Source organism: Ricinus communis, chromosome 9 (genome assembly GCF_019578655.1).
Source record: "Ricinus communis isolate WT05 ecotype wild-type chromosome 9, ASM1957865v1, whole genome shotgun sequence".
NCBI classification, from domain to species: domain Eukaryota; kingdom Viridiplantae; phylum Streptophyta; class Magnoliopsida; order Malpighiales; family Euphorbiaceae; genus Ricinus; species Ricinus communis.
In genome coordinates, this window is record NC_063264.1 from 6,576,426 (window position 1) to 6,594,525 (window position 18,100).

The 18,100-nt window shown below is 32.7% G+C and overlaps 3 protein-coding genes across 8 annotated transcripts; 2 read left to right on the top strand and 1 right to left on the bottom strand.

Moving 5' to 3' along the window:
* The first annotated feature begins 1,320 nt into the window (after positions 1 to 1,320).
* On the top strand, positions 1,321 to 2,837 carry LOC8286826 (probable long-chain-alcohol O-fatty-acyltransferase 5). The gene has a single exon (XM_002522695.4). The coding sequence runs from the start codon at positions 1,495 to 1,497 to the stop codon at positions 2,488 to 2,490; it is 996 nt and encodes a 331-aa protein (XP_002522741.1). The 5' UTR covers positions 1,321 to 1,494; the 3' UTR covers positions 2,491 to 2,837.
* A 3,138-nt stretch (positions 2,838 to 5,975) lies between these two features.
* LOC8286825 (nuclear transcription factor Y subunit B-9) lies at positions 5,976 to 9,167 on the top strand. 2 transcript variants are annotated; one of them, XM_048379486.1, is made up of 2 exons: positions 5,976 to 6,202; positions 7,987 to 9,167. In XM_048379486.1, exons 1-2 carry the CDS (start codon positions 6,115 to 6,117, stop codon positions 8,715 to 8,717), a joined length of 819 nt encoding a protein of 272 aa, XP_048235443.1. In that variant the 5' UTR covers positions 5,976 to 6,114; the 3' UTR covers positions 8,718 to 9,167. The 2 variants fall into 2 exon arrangements, with proteins under 2 accessions (XP_048235443.1, XP_002522740.1); XM_002522694.4 differs by having other exon boundaries at positions 5,998 to 6,202; positions 8,047 to 9,167.
* Positions 9,168 to 10,034: 867 nt separating this feature from the next.
* Positions 10,035 to 13,566, bottom strand: LOC8284400 (nicotinamide/nicotinic acid mononucleotide adenylyltransferase). 5 transcript variants are annotated; one of them, XM_048379483.1, is made up of 11 exons: positions 13,306 to 13,559; positions 12,644 to 12,684; positions 12,365 to 12,428; positions 12,204 to 12,244; positions 11,906 to 11,991; positions 11,659 to 11,742; positions 11,446 to 11,524; positions 11,225 to 11,304; positions 10,777 to 10,878; positions 10,310 to 10,368; positions 10,035 to 10,211 (listed from the first exon to the last, which is right to left on the bottom strand). In XM_048379483.1, exons 1-11 carry the CDS (start codon positions 13,365 to 13,367, stop codon positions 10,109 to 10,111), a joined length of 801 nt encoding a protein of 266 aa, XP_048235440.1. In that variant the 5' UTR covers positions 13,368 to 13,559; the 3' UTR covers positions 10,035 to 10,108. The 5 variants fall into 5 exon arrangements, with proteins under 5 accessions (XP_048235440.1, XP_048235439.1, XP_048235442.1 ...); XM_048379482.1 differs by having other exon boundaries at positions 12,365 to 12,442; positions 12,503 to 12,684; XM_048379485.1 differs by having other exon boundaries at positions 12,503 to 12,684; positions 13,374 to 13,558.
* Positions 13,567 to 18,100: the final 4,534 nt, after the last annotated feature.

An 18,100-nucleotide genomic window follows, 5' to 3' on the forward strand; every position in this document is an offset into this window, starting at 1 on the left:
CAAATACAAGTCTATTTACACATATCCTTAATTCTACCAAATATTTCTCATAATAACTTTTAATATAAATCCTAGTAATTATACAAAAATTAAATTACCCCCATATGAATAGTGATTTTTGGCTAGCTCATTAAAATATCCAGTCTACGTGTCTTGCTTTTGGGTCTTGTCAATAAACACGTTCTATTAGGCCCATGTTTTAGTGTTTTCTTTTTTAAAATTTTCTTTTTTTTTTGTTAATATTATTTAAAAATAGACAATTAAGTTTAAGTGAGATAAGAACACATATTTTCACCATATTATATATATAATATTATTAAAATTTTAAAAGTTCTAAATAACTATATATAATATTCACTTTTATAACGAGATTGATTTAAAAATTAAAAAATAAATTTTAGTCCAAAATACATTTTAAATAGAGCGTACTTGATTCTCGAGTTATGAATTAGAAAGCTTTATCAATGCTATTAAAAAATATAGTAATTTTTTTTTTGTTTAAATGAGACTTCGAGATATACTTTTTTTAGATAAATGAGAGGCTCATAATTCTTATACAGAAAAAGGGAAATGTGTTTTTATGAACAATGAAATTTTATATTTTGTAGAGATTACATCCTTAAATTTTAGTGCCTTATTTAATAAAATAATAATAATCCTCCACATACTCTTCCAAATATTAGCGAGGATATTTGCAGTATTTACAATTTGGTGCTATAACCTATATTGAAGTGAGATAAATGATAATAAAATTTAAATCTTATTAGATAAAAAAAATGATATATATACCGTGTTTTATTCAAATTTATAAAATTTATGAAATTTATTTATAAATTTAAAATTTATGTATTTTTAAACGAAACGAAAATTAATTTAAAATTTTATATATTTAAATTTATGTAGAATTGATTATAATTAAACTAAATTCTATCAAAATATATAGAGTTTCTAAATGAATTCCATATTAGTTTAGTTTATGAATGTATATCATAACATTTCAAATATTATCTTTAAGTTTATTATTTTCGTTTTACTTTCTTCTTTATGTATTTTTATCAAATAAAATGAATTTCTTAATAATTTTCAACCGGACATAATTTAAGTAAATTTAAAGCTTTCAACAATTGAGAAAATTCATATTGATCTTATCAAACTGAAAATCATGTATCATTAATTGATTGTCCACAGCCATACTAGAAAAGAATGGAGAACATAATTAAGTTCTTAAAATCATTATGGAATCACATCAAGTTTGTTTGATGTGGGTCCAAAAGTACCAATTTCTCCATCAAATAGGTGCAAATGTCAAGAGAAGCAAAAGTTGGCTGACACTCAAATGCATTCTTTTTATATCACAGCAATTGCATTGTTCCGATATCAGGAAAACAAGTAAGCATATATCTAAATTGGATGTAGAGTGAGTATTTCTATCTATATCTACAAAGACAAGAGGAGAGAGAAAGAAACCCAAACAAAAAAAGAAGAAGAGAGAAAATGGGGGAAGAAAGCATCAACTCCATCAATCCAGTAGCTCTTGTCTTAGCTTCATTAGCTTATTCTTATTTCTTGGCTACTTATTTACCAAAAGGATTGTTAAGGGTCCTATCTCTTTTTCCTGTATTCTACATTTTCTGTGTCTTTCCTTGGTACTCATCTTCAAGCTTACTTAGAGGAATTTTATCTTTCTTTATAACTTGGATCACTTCTTTCAAGCTCTTACTCTTCTGCTTCGACCAAGGTCCCCTTATTGCCTGCGAAAATTACATGGATTTTGTACTGGTTTCCATCTTCCCAATCAAAATAAGAGAAAACCCTTCTCGAGCCCTAAAATCTTTACCAGAACTAGCAATAGGGCCGCTCATACTGCCAATTATATTCTATCTTTATATGTACAAAGATAAGTACAATCAAGAACTCATTTTCTTACTGTATGCCCTAGGCATAATTCTTGGATTTTATTTCTTTTTCACCTTTGGTGCTAACTTGGCAACAAGGTATGAGCTATTGCAACTATTCAAGAAGCCTTATTTAGCTACATCTTTACAAGATTTCTGGGGTAGAAGGTGGAATCGTCTGTCTTCAAATATTTTAAGGCATACTATCTACAATCCAACTCAAGACTGCTTAAAGGGTATTGTTGGACATGGGCCAGCAAAAGTTTTGGCTTTAATTACTACACTTGTTGTTTCTGGTATAATGCATGAGCTTATGTTTTACTACATCACTTGTGGGATGAAACCCACTTGGGAAGTTACCAAATTCTTTGTTCTGCAAGGAGTTTGCATTGTTCTTGAGGCTGGTTTGAGGTATTTGGCTGGAGTTAAGGGCTGGAAACAGTTTAATCCAGTTGCTGCAAATGTTTTCACACTTGGGTTTGTTTTGATCACTTCTTATTGGTTGCTTGTTCTGCCTGTATGGAGGAGTGGACAAAATGGGTGTAGGTTGAGGCCTAAGGGGTTTGACGTTTGGAGCCTTGAGATGCTGTATTAGATGCACTCTCTCTTTTGTCCAGGTATCAATTGTCAAGAAATCTTGTTTTATGATCATTTTATCAGAGTTAAGCGCAATTAAGAACTCTATTGATAAACATGTAATTGGTAAACTGTAATACAGTTTTCTTAATTTGATACTTAAGAGATCAAATATTTCTAACAAACACTAGATGCCTAAATCCAAGCAATCCCACTTCCATTTTTTCTTTTTTTAAGCTTGTTAAGCAAGATTAAGTGATGTTTGAATAAATTGAAAATAATAAAAAAAAAAGATGCTATTTTCACTAATATTCAAATATTTCAGCAGTTTATATTTTTGTTTTCAAATTCTTAATACCCCAAAGGTGCTGAAGTCTACCATCATCAGAGACTACAAGAGTTGAGATGCTGAAGAAGATTTTGATAAGCTTAAACAATTTCATTTATTTTATTTTAGTTATTACTTTTGAGAAGTAATTTTAAGGGTTTTTTTCCCAAGTATTCATATGTGAATTGGCAAATGGGTTTGAAAAAGTAAAATAAAATAAAATTAAAATTAAAATTAAAACTTTTGATTTAAACTCAAAGAAAAAGAAATTTAATATTTAATAAATAAATAAAAATGGTTGTATGTGTGTAGGAGTAATGAGCACTGAGCCCGCCGGTCAGAGCAGCTGACACGTGTGTTTTCTATGTGGGATTTTGGGTAGTATCCAATTGTTTTTATAAGCCTAAGTGCTTTACCCTGTAAATGGAAACATCTGAAAATGGCCGATATTATGACCACTTGTTTGGATTTGTAGTAAAACATAAACACCAAAGAGCATGCGGTCCGATTAGTTGCGGTTTCTAGCAATTCGGAGATTCCGGCAACGGTGTCGTAATTGACTTGTGAGATGACTGCAATTTAATTTGTGTTATTAGGTGTTTTGATAAAATCTAAAATAGAGTTGAAATAATTAGGAACGAAACATGATAGATTAAACTCCGTGCAACATATAAAGAAAATAAGTAGTTATAAAATCTTTCTAATACTCGACACGTCACTAATAATTGTCGACTATTTTTAAAATATAATTTTTAAAAAATATAAATCATTGATATATGAAATGTTATATTACATATAATCCTAATTAATCAATAAATAATAATAATTTTTTTCATGTTTTTATCTCTGTATTATATGAATTATTAATTTTATGATGAATGTAAAAATATAGTTTTTTTTTTATTGTATAGTACACAACTCAGTGGACTTCTTATGAATAAAAAAATAATGATAAATCTGTCTGGTCTCATCTATGTATTTGGTAAACTATTGATTTTGTGATGATTATAAAAGAATGACTATTCGTATTGATTTTTTATAAATAAAAATAATAATAATTTTATATTGATACGGATAATGCTTATCCATATAAGAAACATAAATTTCTATAACAAAAGCTTATGATATTTTATATCTCAACAGCCAAAAGTTTGCTAGTCTTATCCATCTCTTTAATAAGCTCATGCAATTATAATAAAAATAGAGAATTAGCATTAGGGTAATTAAACAATAATCTACATATTATTACAGCATGGCAATCAAATGTCTTGACTAATTATAGGATAGAAAAGAATCCATTGAAGGTAAATTTTCTTCCACTATATGATCATCATATCTCTGCCAATGAATGTAAAATTGCAGATCTCATACGATCTGCAATTTGCAATGACCATTTATTCTCATAATTCATACACTATAAACAAAAATAAAATCAATTAGCGACAAATAAGATCTATTGTTGCAATTAGCGACGGATAAAATCCGTCGGTAAAACTCATGAGAAATGGAAACTAAGTTGCCTTTGGTGGACTATTATGACCGTTGTTTGTTTGCTAACAGAAAGAATAAAACCATGAAGATCTTTAACATATGGCTAATGTATAGTTTAGACATATGTTACCTTAGAAGACATTTTATGTTAAATCCAAGAAAACCATGGACTGAAGTAATCAATTAAAGTTGACTAGAAGACATTAAGATAGGATGTTCCCAGACAAACTAATGGATTCTGCCATATCTCTACTTGGATTCATATTGATTTGGTGTAATTATAGTCTTTAATTATGTTTGCTATATCTTAATTGGCACTTCAATGAAAACATATTGAAGTGCAAATAGAAGTAGTGCTTTGTGTTATAAAAATGTTCTTACATGTTGTAATGAAGAGGAAACAAAGATAATACTCAATTGTGCAATGCATAATAATATGGAATATTTCATTTTTGTAGTTTCAAATGATTTATGTAATTATTCATATAATTCAGTGACATTCCACTCAAAATAAACCCCTCATGAATTTAGATAACATTTTTGGATGAAGTATAACCATGTAGACTTGCTACATCTAAAACCATCACCATTGAAATATAACAACATTGATAAAACATCAAAGTAAGTCATTTTATTCCTTTTACAAGATGTTGTGCTAAAAAACAATTATTCAATAGTTTCATCCATATATGATAATACCTACTATAGGGTTTGGATAATAAGGAATAAAATCTTAAATAGGTTTCAGATAATAAGAAACGGAAAGGGGTAGGTGAAACTAACTCCGTCAACTTTATTTATCCAATATATATGGAAAGTAAGTAACAAAAGTAACCATAAAGAGTTTAACACGCGGCGTATTTCTATTAGGCGTCGAATAATTTTTAAAATAAAATAATTTAAAAAAAATTATAAACCAACGATATCTGAGGTGTTACATTACTGAACAACCTTAATCAGTCAATAAGTAATGATAAAACTACCATGATATGGAGAGCATTTGTGGTATCAATTCAAGAAGACAACCAATATAAAATCTTTGGTAAGAAAATGCTCATAAAAATTTGAAAATTTATCGTATTTATCAACTGACAATTTGCTTGAAAAGATTTTTTTTTTTTTTTAAAGAAAAGAAAAAAGAACAATAAAAGGAATATAAGGCATTTTGATTTGTTGATGTTTTTGAGTCATCAATTCTTTTCCAACGAGTTTTATGAAAATGTCATATATTATACTTTTATTTATGTACTCGAGGGCTTATGCAAATATAAATTATGTATAAAATTGCTAAACAATATTTAAGTTAATTACAAGTTATAAGTTATTAAAATATGATGATAATTATAAAAGAAATTATATTTTTAAATATCAAATTATACTAATTTAAAAAGTAACTAAATTGTACAGATTTTCTCAACGGGAAAAAGCAATCAAAATAAGGCAAAATCCGATTGGAGGCACAGTTTCTGAGTCACCACAGTATAGTTGGGTTTGCCATTAATTAATAAAACAAACAGCAAATTAAAATTAAATAATTAGTGACCCTTACGGCCTCGTAGTCAAGCCTCAATTACTGTTTTTCCAAAGACCAAAAAAAGGAAAAAGAGAGGTGGGGTTGACTGGGCACCTGTTGCTGACGGTAAAGGCAAGGTAAGTAGCCAATGAGAGAGGAGTTTGCAACCGGCTATACTGGGTTCCTCGTTAGAGACGCCGGTGTGCCAAGTGTAGAAATGGGTGTTGGAAGCAGCAGCCTATAAATGAAAGCAGTATAAGGAGCAGTGCAGTTGCCCCATTGAAGAGACAAAAAAAGCAAAAAATAAATCTATGGAACGTGGAGGTAGGGTCCATCGCTATCGCAGGCATGCAAAACAACCGACACCAACGACCTCTGCTACTGCTTCTACCTCTCCTGGTAATAATCTTCCAATTCCAAATACTATTCGATATATATTTACATGTCTGGTTCTTCATCTTTTTCGGTTTCCTTTTCTTTCCAAACATCATTTCATTTTGGTTTTGATCTTGATATGTTTGATATAGAACCATGTTTGTGTTTTTTCATTTTTGTCTTCACTCTTGGTTGGGTTGTTTACATTTTTTTTTTGTTGAGTTTATATGTGTGTATATATATATATATATATATATATAAGATTGATTTGGGGCTGGTTTGCTCTACAGTGATAATAAAATCACATGCAATGAGTATTATTTCTTCAATTTGGATATGTTTTTCTTCTGTTGTTTTCTTTTTCTCTATGGGAAAGGTTGTATGCAAATTAATGGCCTTTTTTCTTGTTTAAAGAAAAAGAAAGGATTGCATGCAACTGTCTTTTCAATCTGCTGTGTTTTCTTTTGTGTTTTCCTTACCCAAAAATTAACTAAAACGTTTCGTTTTCATGTTGGGTCTTTTGTTGATGAATTGGACAAGAAATGTTATAGCTATTTTTAGTCGGATTCTTAACCCCAAAAAGGTCTCCTCTTTGACTATATTCGATTTCCTTTTATCTGTCCTTTTTAAAAAAAAATTAACAGTAACGGTTGATTTTTCCATCTTTTTGATACTTTCTTCACATTTATGATTATCTCATTGGATAGTTAATATATATTTGATTTGAATATATATATATATATCGTGGCATGCATGCATGCAATATTGGCTGACTCACTCAGGAACTCCATCAATGGAGTCTCTATCCTTTTCTGAACAAGGAAAAAAAGGAATTAATTAATTTCATTGAGCTAATTAAGATCTCTGTGTTTCTTTTAAACTCTCTCTTACAATTTTAATAACATGGATGAGTAACAAAAATAAGAAATGCTTTTGCATTATATATTTATCTGCAAAATTCTATGATTGGTTAAAATGTGGCCCAATGAAAAGATTTGAATGATAAATTTGCTACTATAATTATCTCTGAAAAATTTCCAAAATGATATCTCTCGAGTGTTAAGTGTATACTTGAAATTCTTTGGTTAGATTTTTATATTTTATATTTAAAATACAATGGGGGCCAAGGGAACTCTTTGGTTAGATTTTTCTTTTTCTTTTTCTTTTCCTTTTTTAGTATATTTCAGAAGATTTCATTTTGTATGGATGGATAACTAGAAATAGACAACACATACATGGGGAGGAGGAAGAAAAAGGGTTTGACTTCGGCCCAATTGGTGGAGAGATAGCCCACCTAATCCATTGGATGTGGGGTCCAAAGGTCACACTTCCTTCCTAGAGAAGGCACGTGCACCCTGCAACCCTTGTGAAGTGGCATTTATTCTTTCACTATTAGTAGTCTTAGAGTGGCATTCGTTCCTTTTTCTTATCCCTTAATCTGTCTTGTCGTTTTTTTGGGTAAATTAGCTACAGAAGCCTTTATAGTTTTGGTGCTGGTTTGGCATCAAAACAGGACAACTGAGTGAAACCGCTTCTATTGAAGAGTACTTTTTTTGGACCTATTGAGTCAGGTCAGTCCACTCATAATGGCTGTCTCCAAACATCAGTTGTTGGACGGGCTTAATTGATTCAAGAGATGAGATTTACACGTAGATGCTACACATTTTGTTAATTTGTCTCTAGTCTAGTTTCTGATTGCATTGCATTCATTCTGAAACCTATGCGTTCACATTTAGCCTCGTTGTCGGTGTATATATTTCAACTTAATCTGATAGTTGGTGTATATATATTTCAAATTTGCATTACAGCAAGAGCGCAAACAAGAATGTTGAAGAATGGTTTCACTCTTAATGTTTTCTTGATTCCAGGCATGAGTTCAGTGCAGACAACCATCTGTTCGAACATCAATCTCCCCAGCACTCTCAGCCTCAGCAACTCAACTGCGGCACCACAAGCCCCTCAGCAGCAGCAACTCCAACCATCTCAGTGTCTGGTGCGAGAGCAAGACCAGTACATGCCAATCGCAAATGTGATACGCATCATGCGCAGAATCCTCCCACCTCATGCTAAAATCTCTGATGATGCCAAGGAGACCATTCAAGAATGCGTCTCTGAGTACATCAGCTTCATCACTGGGGAGGCTAACGACCGATGCCAGCGTGAGCAGCGCAAAACCATCACTGCTGAGGATGTGCTTTGGGCTATGGGGAAGCTTGGTTTTGACGACTATGTTGAACCTCTTACTCTCTTCCTCAACCGCTACCGCGAAATGGAGAATGAGCGTAGCACCATTCGTGACCCTATTCTTAAGCGTAGCAGTGTTGGAGTTGTGGATTATGGAAATCTTGGGATGAATCCTTTCATGCCTACTTTTCCAATGATTCCACCTCCACAAGGCTACTTTGATTCCAATATGCTTGGTGGGTATTACAGGGATGCTCCTGATGGTGCTTCCGGCGCTGCTTCTGGCTCTAATCTTGCTGCCTCATCTGCTCCAAACTCTCTTCTTCACTTTGATCCATTTGCTCAGTTTAAGTGATCTTCTCGAGAGCTGGCTAGACAAGAAAAGTAATATGACTCAAAGTTTTAAAAGGAATAAAGGGATTTTAGAAACTATATAGAAAGGACACAGCTGATTAAGGAGTGGATAGATGGGCACTAGTGAGACAATAGTATGCCATTTGTTTCTCATCTTTGTTGCTTGCTGTTGCCAGAATTTTATAGACAGGCAATGCTGGTGAGAGAAGAGACGACAATGGTTGCTCTACTCCTGTGCTTTAATTCTTCTCCAAATTTTGTTGCTTTTATCTGCTTTAGAACCTTTATATGTTCGTTTACCATGCCCTTTAATATCGGGTGAAAGTAACAGTTTATATTTATGAAATTGAATATGGAACTAGTTCAAGAAAAGCTCCTCTTTCTAGCTATGGTATATGCCAAACGCTGCCAAGATGAAATTGGTCTGGGCGAAAGATTTGTTAGTTGTTAAGTCTGAAAGCACTTTTCACATTTATAGATAAAAGTTCAAGAGTGATGCCTAAATCTAAGCTCAAAAAAGTAATAAACTAGCCCAACACAAACTCCAAACAGAGTATAGCCCAAACCCACAAATAAAAGTAAAACACCGAATCCAAACAACAAACAAGGATTGATAAAAAAAAAAAAACAAACAAACAAACAAGGAAGGGTAGAAGAAGTAGGGCAACAAAACTGCCTCTGCCATTTGCTGCCAAGAACTCTAATCTCTGATTGTGGAGGAGCATTTTGATGACTCTCAAAAACCAAGGAAAATAAGATAATTGCTTATCACAATAACCTATAAAGCCGGAGGGGAATTGACATTTTAGCTAGTCTAGCACCAATCTTTCATGGAATTATATATGCATCTTTCAACTATCTTCAAATTCTGGAATCGAGCTATTTAGGAAAGGATGAATTCATGAATTGTTAAGCACTTCAAAGAAGCAGTCACTTACCACTAGGCCTTTGGCCAGTGGGAGAAAGCATTCACTTACTACTTGGCCAATTTTTAACTAGTGGGAGAGGCAGCCAAGACAATATCTTCAGTTATGGTCTCTCAGGTGAGTTCCCATATGTAAGACTATACATAAGTTGCATGATATAAAATATTTTTTTTTCAAAAACCGATTTTCATAATCTTAGCCTTAATTAATAATTTTTATTTTCAGATTTTTTTTTGTAGTATCCTTTTCTACAAAATCCACACCCACCGATCATCTTAGCCTTAATTAACTTGCTAATAGATACTAAATTTATTTACTTATTTGTTTATTATTATTTTTTTTCCAAATGGACCAAATATTATTATTAACTTCCTAAGCCATTGCCTTTTCAATTGAGTTAACAGGACTTTATTACAAATAACAATAAATTGTAATATACAGTTCCAAAATGATGATTAAGCGACCATCATTTCTCAATAGGGTCCATGTACAGCTGCTGTTCTCTAATGTAGTTGATCACCCCATCTATAGTCAAATATTTTATTGACAACCCTCTTGAAATGCATTCCCTGAAATGTATCAACAAAATGTAGAAGCCTTTTGTTAAATTGAAATGGTTGTAAAATGAAATCTTCACTTCCGTCAGTAAATCAGTCAGTACTTTTACCTTATTCTTGTTGAACTGATCAAGTTTGGTACGAGTTCGTCCACAATTTTGATGTTACCCTACAAGAACATAAATTCGTTGAAGCTTTTTTAAGTCAATGCAATTTGTTGAAGCTTTTTTAAGTCAATGCAATTTGTTGAACCCCTCAAGCAAGGAGATTGTCTAAATTCTATTATTTTCCAACCGTTCAAAGTATGAAGTTTAGACTAAGTTCAAGCCTTTTGAAAACACAAGATTAAGAATTGGAAGAATACTCCGATTCTTCTTCTACCTTGTCCTCGAGACTAAACCAATATCTTTAGACATAACCAAGAATGCTCACCATGACTTCAAAACAAAAATACGAAGGTAATTGAGTACCTTAGTTTGGACTACTTGTTGAATGTGGAAAAACAATAATAAACATCAAACTAGACAATAACAAGGATTCTGATAACATGACTGCACACTTAAAGATTAGTACTCACCTTGTTTTCATTTAAAATCTCATCATCAGTTATGGTTTTCTCAATATCCTGCCCTTCTCTGCGAATGCAAACCACGCCGTACTCTCTGCATATAGTTCTCACCTATGATCAATGAAAAGTTAAGCTAGTGGTGAATTAACAAATGCCAAATACAACAAATCGACATCTTCTTGCCAAACAACAACATGCTTTAATAGAATATTCCAGTAAAACTGTTACTTGACACCATAAACCACAATTTGATGTGAATGGAGCTTTTACACATAAATTATTGAACGATCTCCAACATTCATGAAGTGATGGCCACTGTGATTTCTAATGACAAATAAATTTTGACAGGCAGCATGGGAGGCGATAACATCTCTGAATGAGGCCCACCATTTAGCCATTTCTTTTCAGTCATTTTCGCATCAACAGTTTAGAAAAATAAGTGAAACAAGGCAAATACCTGCTCAGGAATCCAAAATCCAGGGATGCTAAAAGATTGGAGTAAATCAGAACCACAAACAAGCACGACCTTTAGGGATCCTACAATGAGCAATACTCTCAATATTACAATGCAAGTCTTCAGAAAATGATTTCAACATAACAAATATTAAATGGCTTCATAAAATCTTCCAATCAAGTAAACTCTCTATCCAATAATGCCAGTAAATAAGTTAATCTTGCCTCTTGATGTATTATCAATAAAAAAACTCTCGATCCTTCTCAAGATAGTCAAAGTGCGCTGATAGGAACTTTGGTTTGCCTGTAAGAATTGTATCAAAAACTAAATCAATTTCAGCTGCATAACAGATCCTTTTCAAGGTTAACAGAATCCAGTGAATCAAAAAAAGGAATTCAAAGCAATTTGTGGGAAGGTAAAAAACCAGAGCCAAATACCTCCCATGGATCAACCATTATGAAGTCAGAACTTTCGCATGCTAAATTACACATCCGCAAGCGATGTTGACCAGATATCAAGCCCTAAAATAAAGTAAATTAAAATTCGCATATAATCATTTCATACAACACTAGCAAGGCAGTTGACGATAATTAAACCAAGATGTAGTACTAGTAAGAGGAGAATCAAATTCGAGCTAGTATGGTAATTATGAAGATGGACATAACAAAAGGGGGAAATATGTACCGGCTTCTTGTACGCATCAGTAACAGGTGACATATAAGCCGCAATAACACGGTAGCCTTCTAAACGCAAAGCATCCCTCGCCAGTTCTACTCATAAAAATGGAAGTGATTTAAGTCCAACACATAAAGTTATAGGTCTATACAACATGTAATAGTAGTACAACTTTAATCAATAAAGAAGCTATATTCTGAATCCAACATTAACAAGTATACAACATGAAGAGATTTGAAATAGAAGAAGCATATAAAGAACATACCAAACATACGCAAGTGCATAAAAGTAGGAGGATTGAAACTACCAGTAGCAACAAGAACTGCATTTATCTTGTCATCATCATCCCTGTGTCCACAATTAATAATAAAAAACTACAGGAATTCAGTAACATAAGCTGTTATAATACCTTGTTAACATTGAAACTAATCTAAGACTTAACATAGAAAGAAGGGTAAAGTAAATTACTGAGCAGAATTGGGTACAAAAGATACTTTGTCCATTGGCAATTCAACATCCATGTTTTCTTTACCTATAGAAAGAAAACTGAGGCTAATTTCATTTCGTTATATAGTCATTCAAAATAAAGATTTTCAGCAAACGCACCTGAGAAAGAAATTTAATTTGGCGATTGGAAAATGGCAGAGATTTATAGAGACGATGTGATAGAGAGAGAGAGAGAGAGAGAGAGAGAGAGAGAGAGAGAGAGAGACAACAGCAACAACACCGATCCTATTGCAAACGTACATGTAAAGATGTATTCGAACAGTGGATATCCAAGTTTACCCCTGAAATTGATAAAGAAAAAAGTAGTTTATCCCTGACAATATGAAGTGCCAAAAATAATACAATGATTGGCGGTGAAAACAACAAGGAACAATAAAAGAGCACATTTTCAATAAATTTCAAATATTCTAATAGAAAACTTTCAACATTCTAATTATTAAACAAATAATATTGTGCAAATGATGTGAATTATTTTAATAATACTTTTGCCATGTCATATACTCACATCATTGCCGCATCATTTAAGAAACCTATTTTTCTATTTTCTCGCCAATTCTCACTAACTAAATACAAAATCAAATAAATAACTTCATCCAACCTAAAATCAGATTAACAAAAGCGAAAAAAAAAAAAAAAAGAAGAAAATCAAATCAACATAAACAAGGAATTGCTTCACAGTCCGAGTATAAGCAAAAAGAAGCATTTAGGAATAAATAATGGAAGATCAAAATAGATGATCTTTATCATTGAATTCTAAACCAGACAGGTCTTATACTAGTCAATAATTTAGACGTGGCTAAGGGCATGGAAGTGTTAGCAGAATTTTGAATTAGTGTTTTTAGTGGACAATTGGGCAGCAAATAGAGAAATTGTCAGGTTAGAAATAAAGGTAGCGGAAATACAAGTTTATTTGCTTGGGCTCTGTGTCGATCTGAAATTTTTGACGATAAAAGACATAAATCATGCTCACGCGATCATGCTGGATCTTCCTCCCTCGCGTTACTGGCTCGTCCTTCTTTCTTATCGAGTCTTCTTCCTCACTTGAGGATTGGGCTGAATATTAATGAAGGTGGGCAAGAGGTTCTTCTATTTTACAGACGACAAGCTATGAGTTTTGATGTTGGAAAGGAAAAAACCGTCCTGAACAGACGATAAAAGTTCTTTTTATTGATATTCGATTAGTTTTTAATTTTAATTTCTTATTTTGTTTTCATTTATTTATTTTATTTTATTTTACATAATGTGAAAATCTAATTATGTGATGCGTAAAAAACTATTACTAATATTTAATTTATTTAAAAAATATATATTATCAAAATAATTCGTCTAATTTCTCATGTCACTTAATTTAATTAAATTTAAAATCGAATTAAAATTATACCAACTTTTATAAATTTAATCTATTCAGATAAAATTTAGAAAATGGACCAAAGTGGTAAATAGCTTTGATTTTCTTTTATCATTATGCCTTAAGAATTTTCAATTGATTTATGTATGTAACGAAATAATTAAAAAAATATATTATCTTTCTATAATAAAAAGCTTAAGTAATTTGATGAAGTGTATTTAAAAGAAAAGTATACATTTTTTTATATATTCTTTAACTAAGATTATGTTAGATTACCTAATAAGTAACAACACTAAAATAACATAATATTTGAAAAGTTTATATCTAATAATTTATTTTAAACAATTCTTTTTTTTTATATATGATATGGATTGAGGGTAGATAGACTATATGGATTGAGGGTAATGTAAGAGAAAAGAAAGTGAATAAATGCAAAATTAGTTTTAATTGTATTTGATAAATATTTTTTTTGAAAGGAATGGAAATTTATAGAAATTGAATTTGATTAATTTTTTAATTTATAAAAAAATTAAAATATAATTGATTATTTTTGTTTATTTCTACAATTATATAAAAAATTAAAATTAATTAATTTCTCTCTCAATTGTAGTCGAGAGCTGCTCATTCTAATGATTCTCATACTGTAAACTCAAGGCAAAGATAAATCCTCAAGCTAAGACCATATAGAGGCACCTTTGCCATGAGAGGTCTTTGTGCTCTTTTGGATTCTTAATGTCGAGTTAGTCCTTTTGAATCATAGAAGAACAGATCGTGCAAGCAAATAGCTCGTAGCCAATGGATCGAGAAGAAGAGATGAAGAATTTAGAAAGCCATGAGAAGAAAGAAGAATATTATCTTGATAGATGAAGGAAAAAACTTGTTTATTTCCATTACTCTCAACTTCTCTTTATATCTTCCTAAGAAGAAAAGATGAGATTTCCCACTTACAAAAGGATAAGACTTATCTTCTAATAATACACTTACATATCACATGCAGAAAAGCAGAAAAATAATACACCTAATAAGACGAAAAAGATGAGATTGGAGTCTCATCTTTTTATATCTTGACATTTTGAATTACTGAGGAGAGAGATAATCTTTATTTCCAGCTCACGAACCACTATCATTGTTCATGGGTTGAGAATCTTGCATAATGGCATCTTTCTGTTCAGTGGTCAGACTTGGATCATCTAGTGGGGTCGGCAGTATAGGTAAAGTGGATTGTTCAATAATGGAGTGTTCAGTCCATTGGTGGAGGAGCAAGATGTAAGGGTATTTCAATTGTTCTCCAATAATGACAGATGTTTTGGGTGGCATAAGTATCTTCTGGGAGCTTAAAGTAAGGCCTGTGAAGAATATAGATGGCATGATATCCTGAAGCCTTGAAGTCATTATCTGTGAACAATTTATTTTCGTGAATGATTTTGAGGAGATCATTTTTCCATTGGTATGGAGTTTTGAACCAAGTGAGATATTTCCATGGATATGTTCCTGTATTTGTTTCAATATTGAAGAAGTATAGGAGGTCCATGACTGGTACTTCTATAGCATGATAACAAACTGTGGAAAGGCACCATAGAAACCATAATTCACTTTCAATTTGTGGATGGGTAGGAGAAAGGTGATAGATTAAGCACCAAGAGTAATCTGGATAAAAGATATTGGGTTGGATGGGTAGTAAAAAAGTCTGTTGGATGGTTGCCAAATAATGAAACATCATATTTTTGGCAAAATTGTTAACCTGTTTGGTTGTGAGATTTGTGGGAAGGTCTGGTGGTGAGGGAGGTTGCAGAGGGTTTTTTGAGGACAAAGAGGCCATGAAGATTATAGGAAGTTAACTGTTGAGGTGAGGAGGACAATAGGTTGGTGTTTTGGTTGTGGCTTTGACAGTCTGGATAAGAAATCTGGGATGAGGTTTCTCATTCCTTTTATATGTTGAACTTAAAATCATATCTGCTAAACCATGATTTTAATCTCAATAATTGAGGTTCTGGTAAGGTCTTTTGGTTGGACTCAAGGATTTTTAGAAATGAAGAATTATCCATTCAAACCAAGAAGTGTTGACCAATCAGGAAAAACTCAAACTTTTTTATCCCATATTTGACTGCCAGAATCTCTTTATATGTTGAATGGTAATGCTTTTCTGATGGAGAAAATTGTCCTGATGCATAACCACACAGTTGTTCCTCGTTATTGAGATTTTTAAGAAGAATGGCCCCCATGCATGATCGGATGCGTCAGTCTGTAGGATAAGATTTCCTGTAGATGGAAGGGTGAGGGGTGGAGGATTGTGAGCCAATTCTTTTAGTCTCTTGACAGCTGTAGTCTGTTCTGTTCCCCAAGGGGGAGGGTCCTTTTTGAGCATTTTGGAAAGATGACATGTGTAACTGGATAGGTGTGGTATGGCTTCCCTGACATAGTTGAGTATCCCAATAAATTATTGTATTTGCTTTATAGAGAGATTCTCATCTGGAAAATAATCAAGCTCTTTTGTTAAGTGTGGACCATATGTGCATTGGCCGTCTTTAAAATGCATGCCAAGGAACTCTATCTCTTGCTGGCCAATAATACTCTTTTTCTCTGACAGCATAATTCTATACTTTTGGATGATAGCAAGGAATTGTTTCAGGAGTTGATGATGTTCCTCAGCTGTCTCTGAGAATAAGAGAATGTCATCAATGTAGATAAAGGAGGAGTAAAGGATAGGCCCAAAGATTTCTATCATTATTTTTTGGAACGGAGAAGGAGCTGTTTTGAGCCCAAAAGGCATGACTGTCCATTGATATTGGGCGTTTGGGATACAAAAAGCTGTTTTATATCTTTCTGAGGGATGGATACCCAATTGCCAAAATCTAGCCTTGATATCAAATTTTGAATAGAATTGGGCCTTTTGAATGTGGACTTTTAGGTTCGAAATGCAAGGAATAGGAAATTTGTTGTCTTGCAAAAAATGATTCAAAGGCTTGTAATCAATAACAAGTCTCTTTTTCCCCCTTAACTTTTCAGATCTTTTTTCCACATAAAAGGCTTGACAGGTCCATTGTGAGGTTGTGGGCTCGAAGAGGCCTTGTTGTAGCAGAGTCAGGTATTCCGATCTAGCAAGGGCTAGATCTGTGGGAGACATTCCTAGATGGGTGGCTTTTGTTGGGTTGATATCTTCATTGAGCTTGAAAGGAAGGTTGATATAGAACTGAGGATTTTTCCATAAGGGTAGAGGGTGTTGAAAATGTGAATGGGATTCTGTACAAAAAAAGAAGGAATTTTTCTTTGTATTGCAGGAATTGTGGTTCTGTGTCTACTATAGAACAGATTAGATGTATCTGTATATGGACGAAATTGCCTCTTGAACTTTATTCTATTAGGAAGAATTTGAAGCCTTTGAGCTTGATGATAAACATCAAAACCTATTAAGAGGTCTTTGTTTGGGAGATCTGAGCCAATAATGTGCGTCCATACCACACAATCAGGAAAAAACTATATTCCGATTTTTTATTTTGTGATCAAGGTAGTCTTGAAAGTTTGGTCATTTGTTGCTCTGAAAAACTGAATATGAGATTTCTAGTATTCAGATGGGAGGACTTCAGGATTCATCATGCTTCTTTGAGCTCTAGTGTCAAAGAAAGCTATAACTGAAACAGGTTTTGCATATCTTGAAGGTAAGACTTGTATAGGAACATAAGGAACTGGAGGAATCTTAGTAGCAAGTTGAGATAACTCAGGAACTGGAGATGGAGAAAAATGGTACTGTATCACATTTGTCAGAATATCCTTCTCTTCTTTTGAGGAGAGACTGATCATCAAAATTGAAATTTCATTATCATCAGAATCTGAAGAGGACTCTTCTGAAGACTCAGTAGAGTATGAATATTCTTCTTCTATTCCAAAGAGATTTTCTGGAGTAAGATCGTCTTGTTCTGATAAGAGAGACTCTATATCTTCTTCAAATGAACTTGGTAGAGACATGGATATGCTAACTTGCTGGACCATCCTTGCTGATTTTTTTCGGATTTTGAGGGCAATCTTTAGCATAATGCCCTTTCTTTCGGCAAATGTAGCATCTGTCTGATTTGTGGTCTTGATTTCTCTTTTTACGGAAGTATCTGAATCTTTTTGTATATGGCCTTTTTCCTCTGAATTCTGTGCTTCTGCTGCGAGGGTATTTTTGAAAATGGTGTTTGATTTTCTTCTTGTGACTGGAGCAGATACAATTGGAGGCCTTGCATTTAATCTTGAGGTGGCTTTTGTTACAGGCCTTTTGAACAATCAAATCTCGTTGAGACAGTCTTCTGAACAATTTTTGTTGGTCACATAATCTTTTGATAGAGGAAAGAGTGAACTGCCAAATCTCT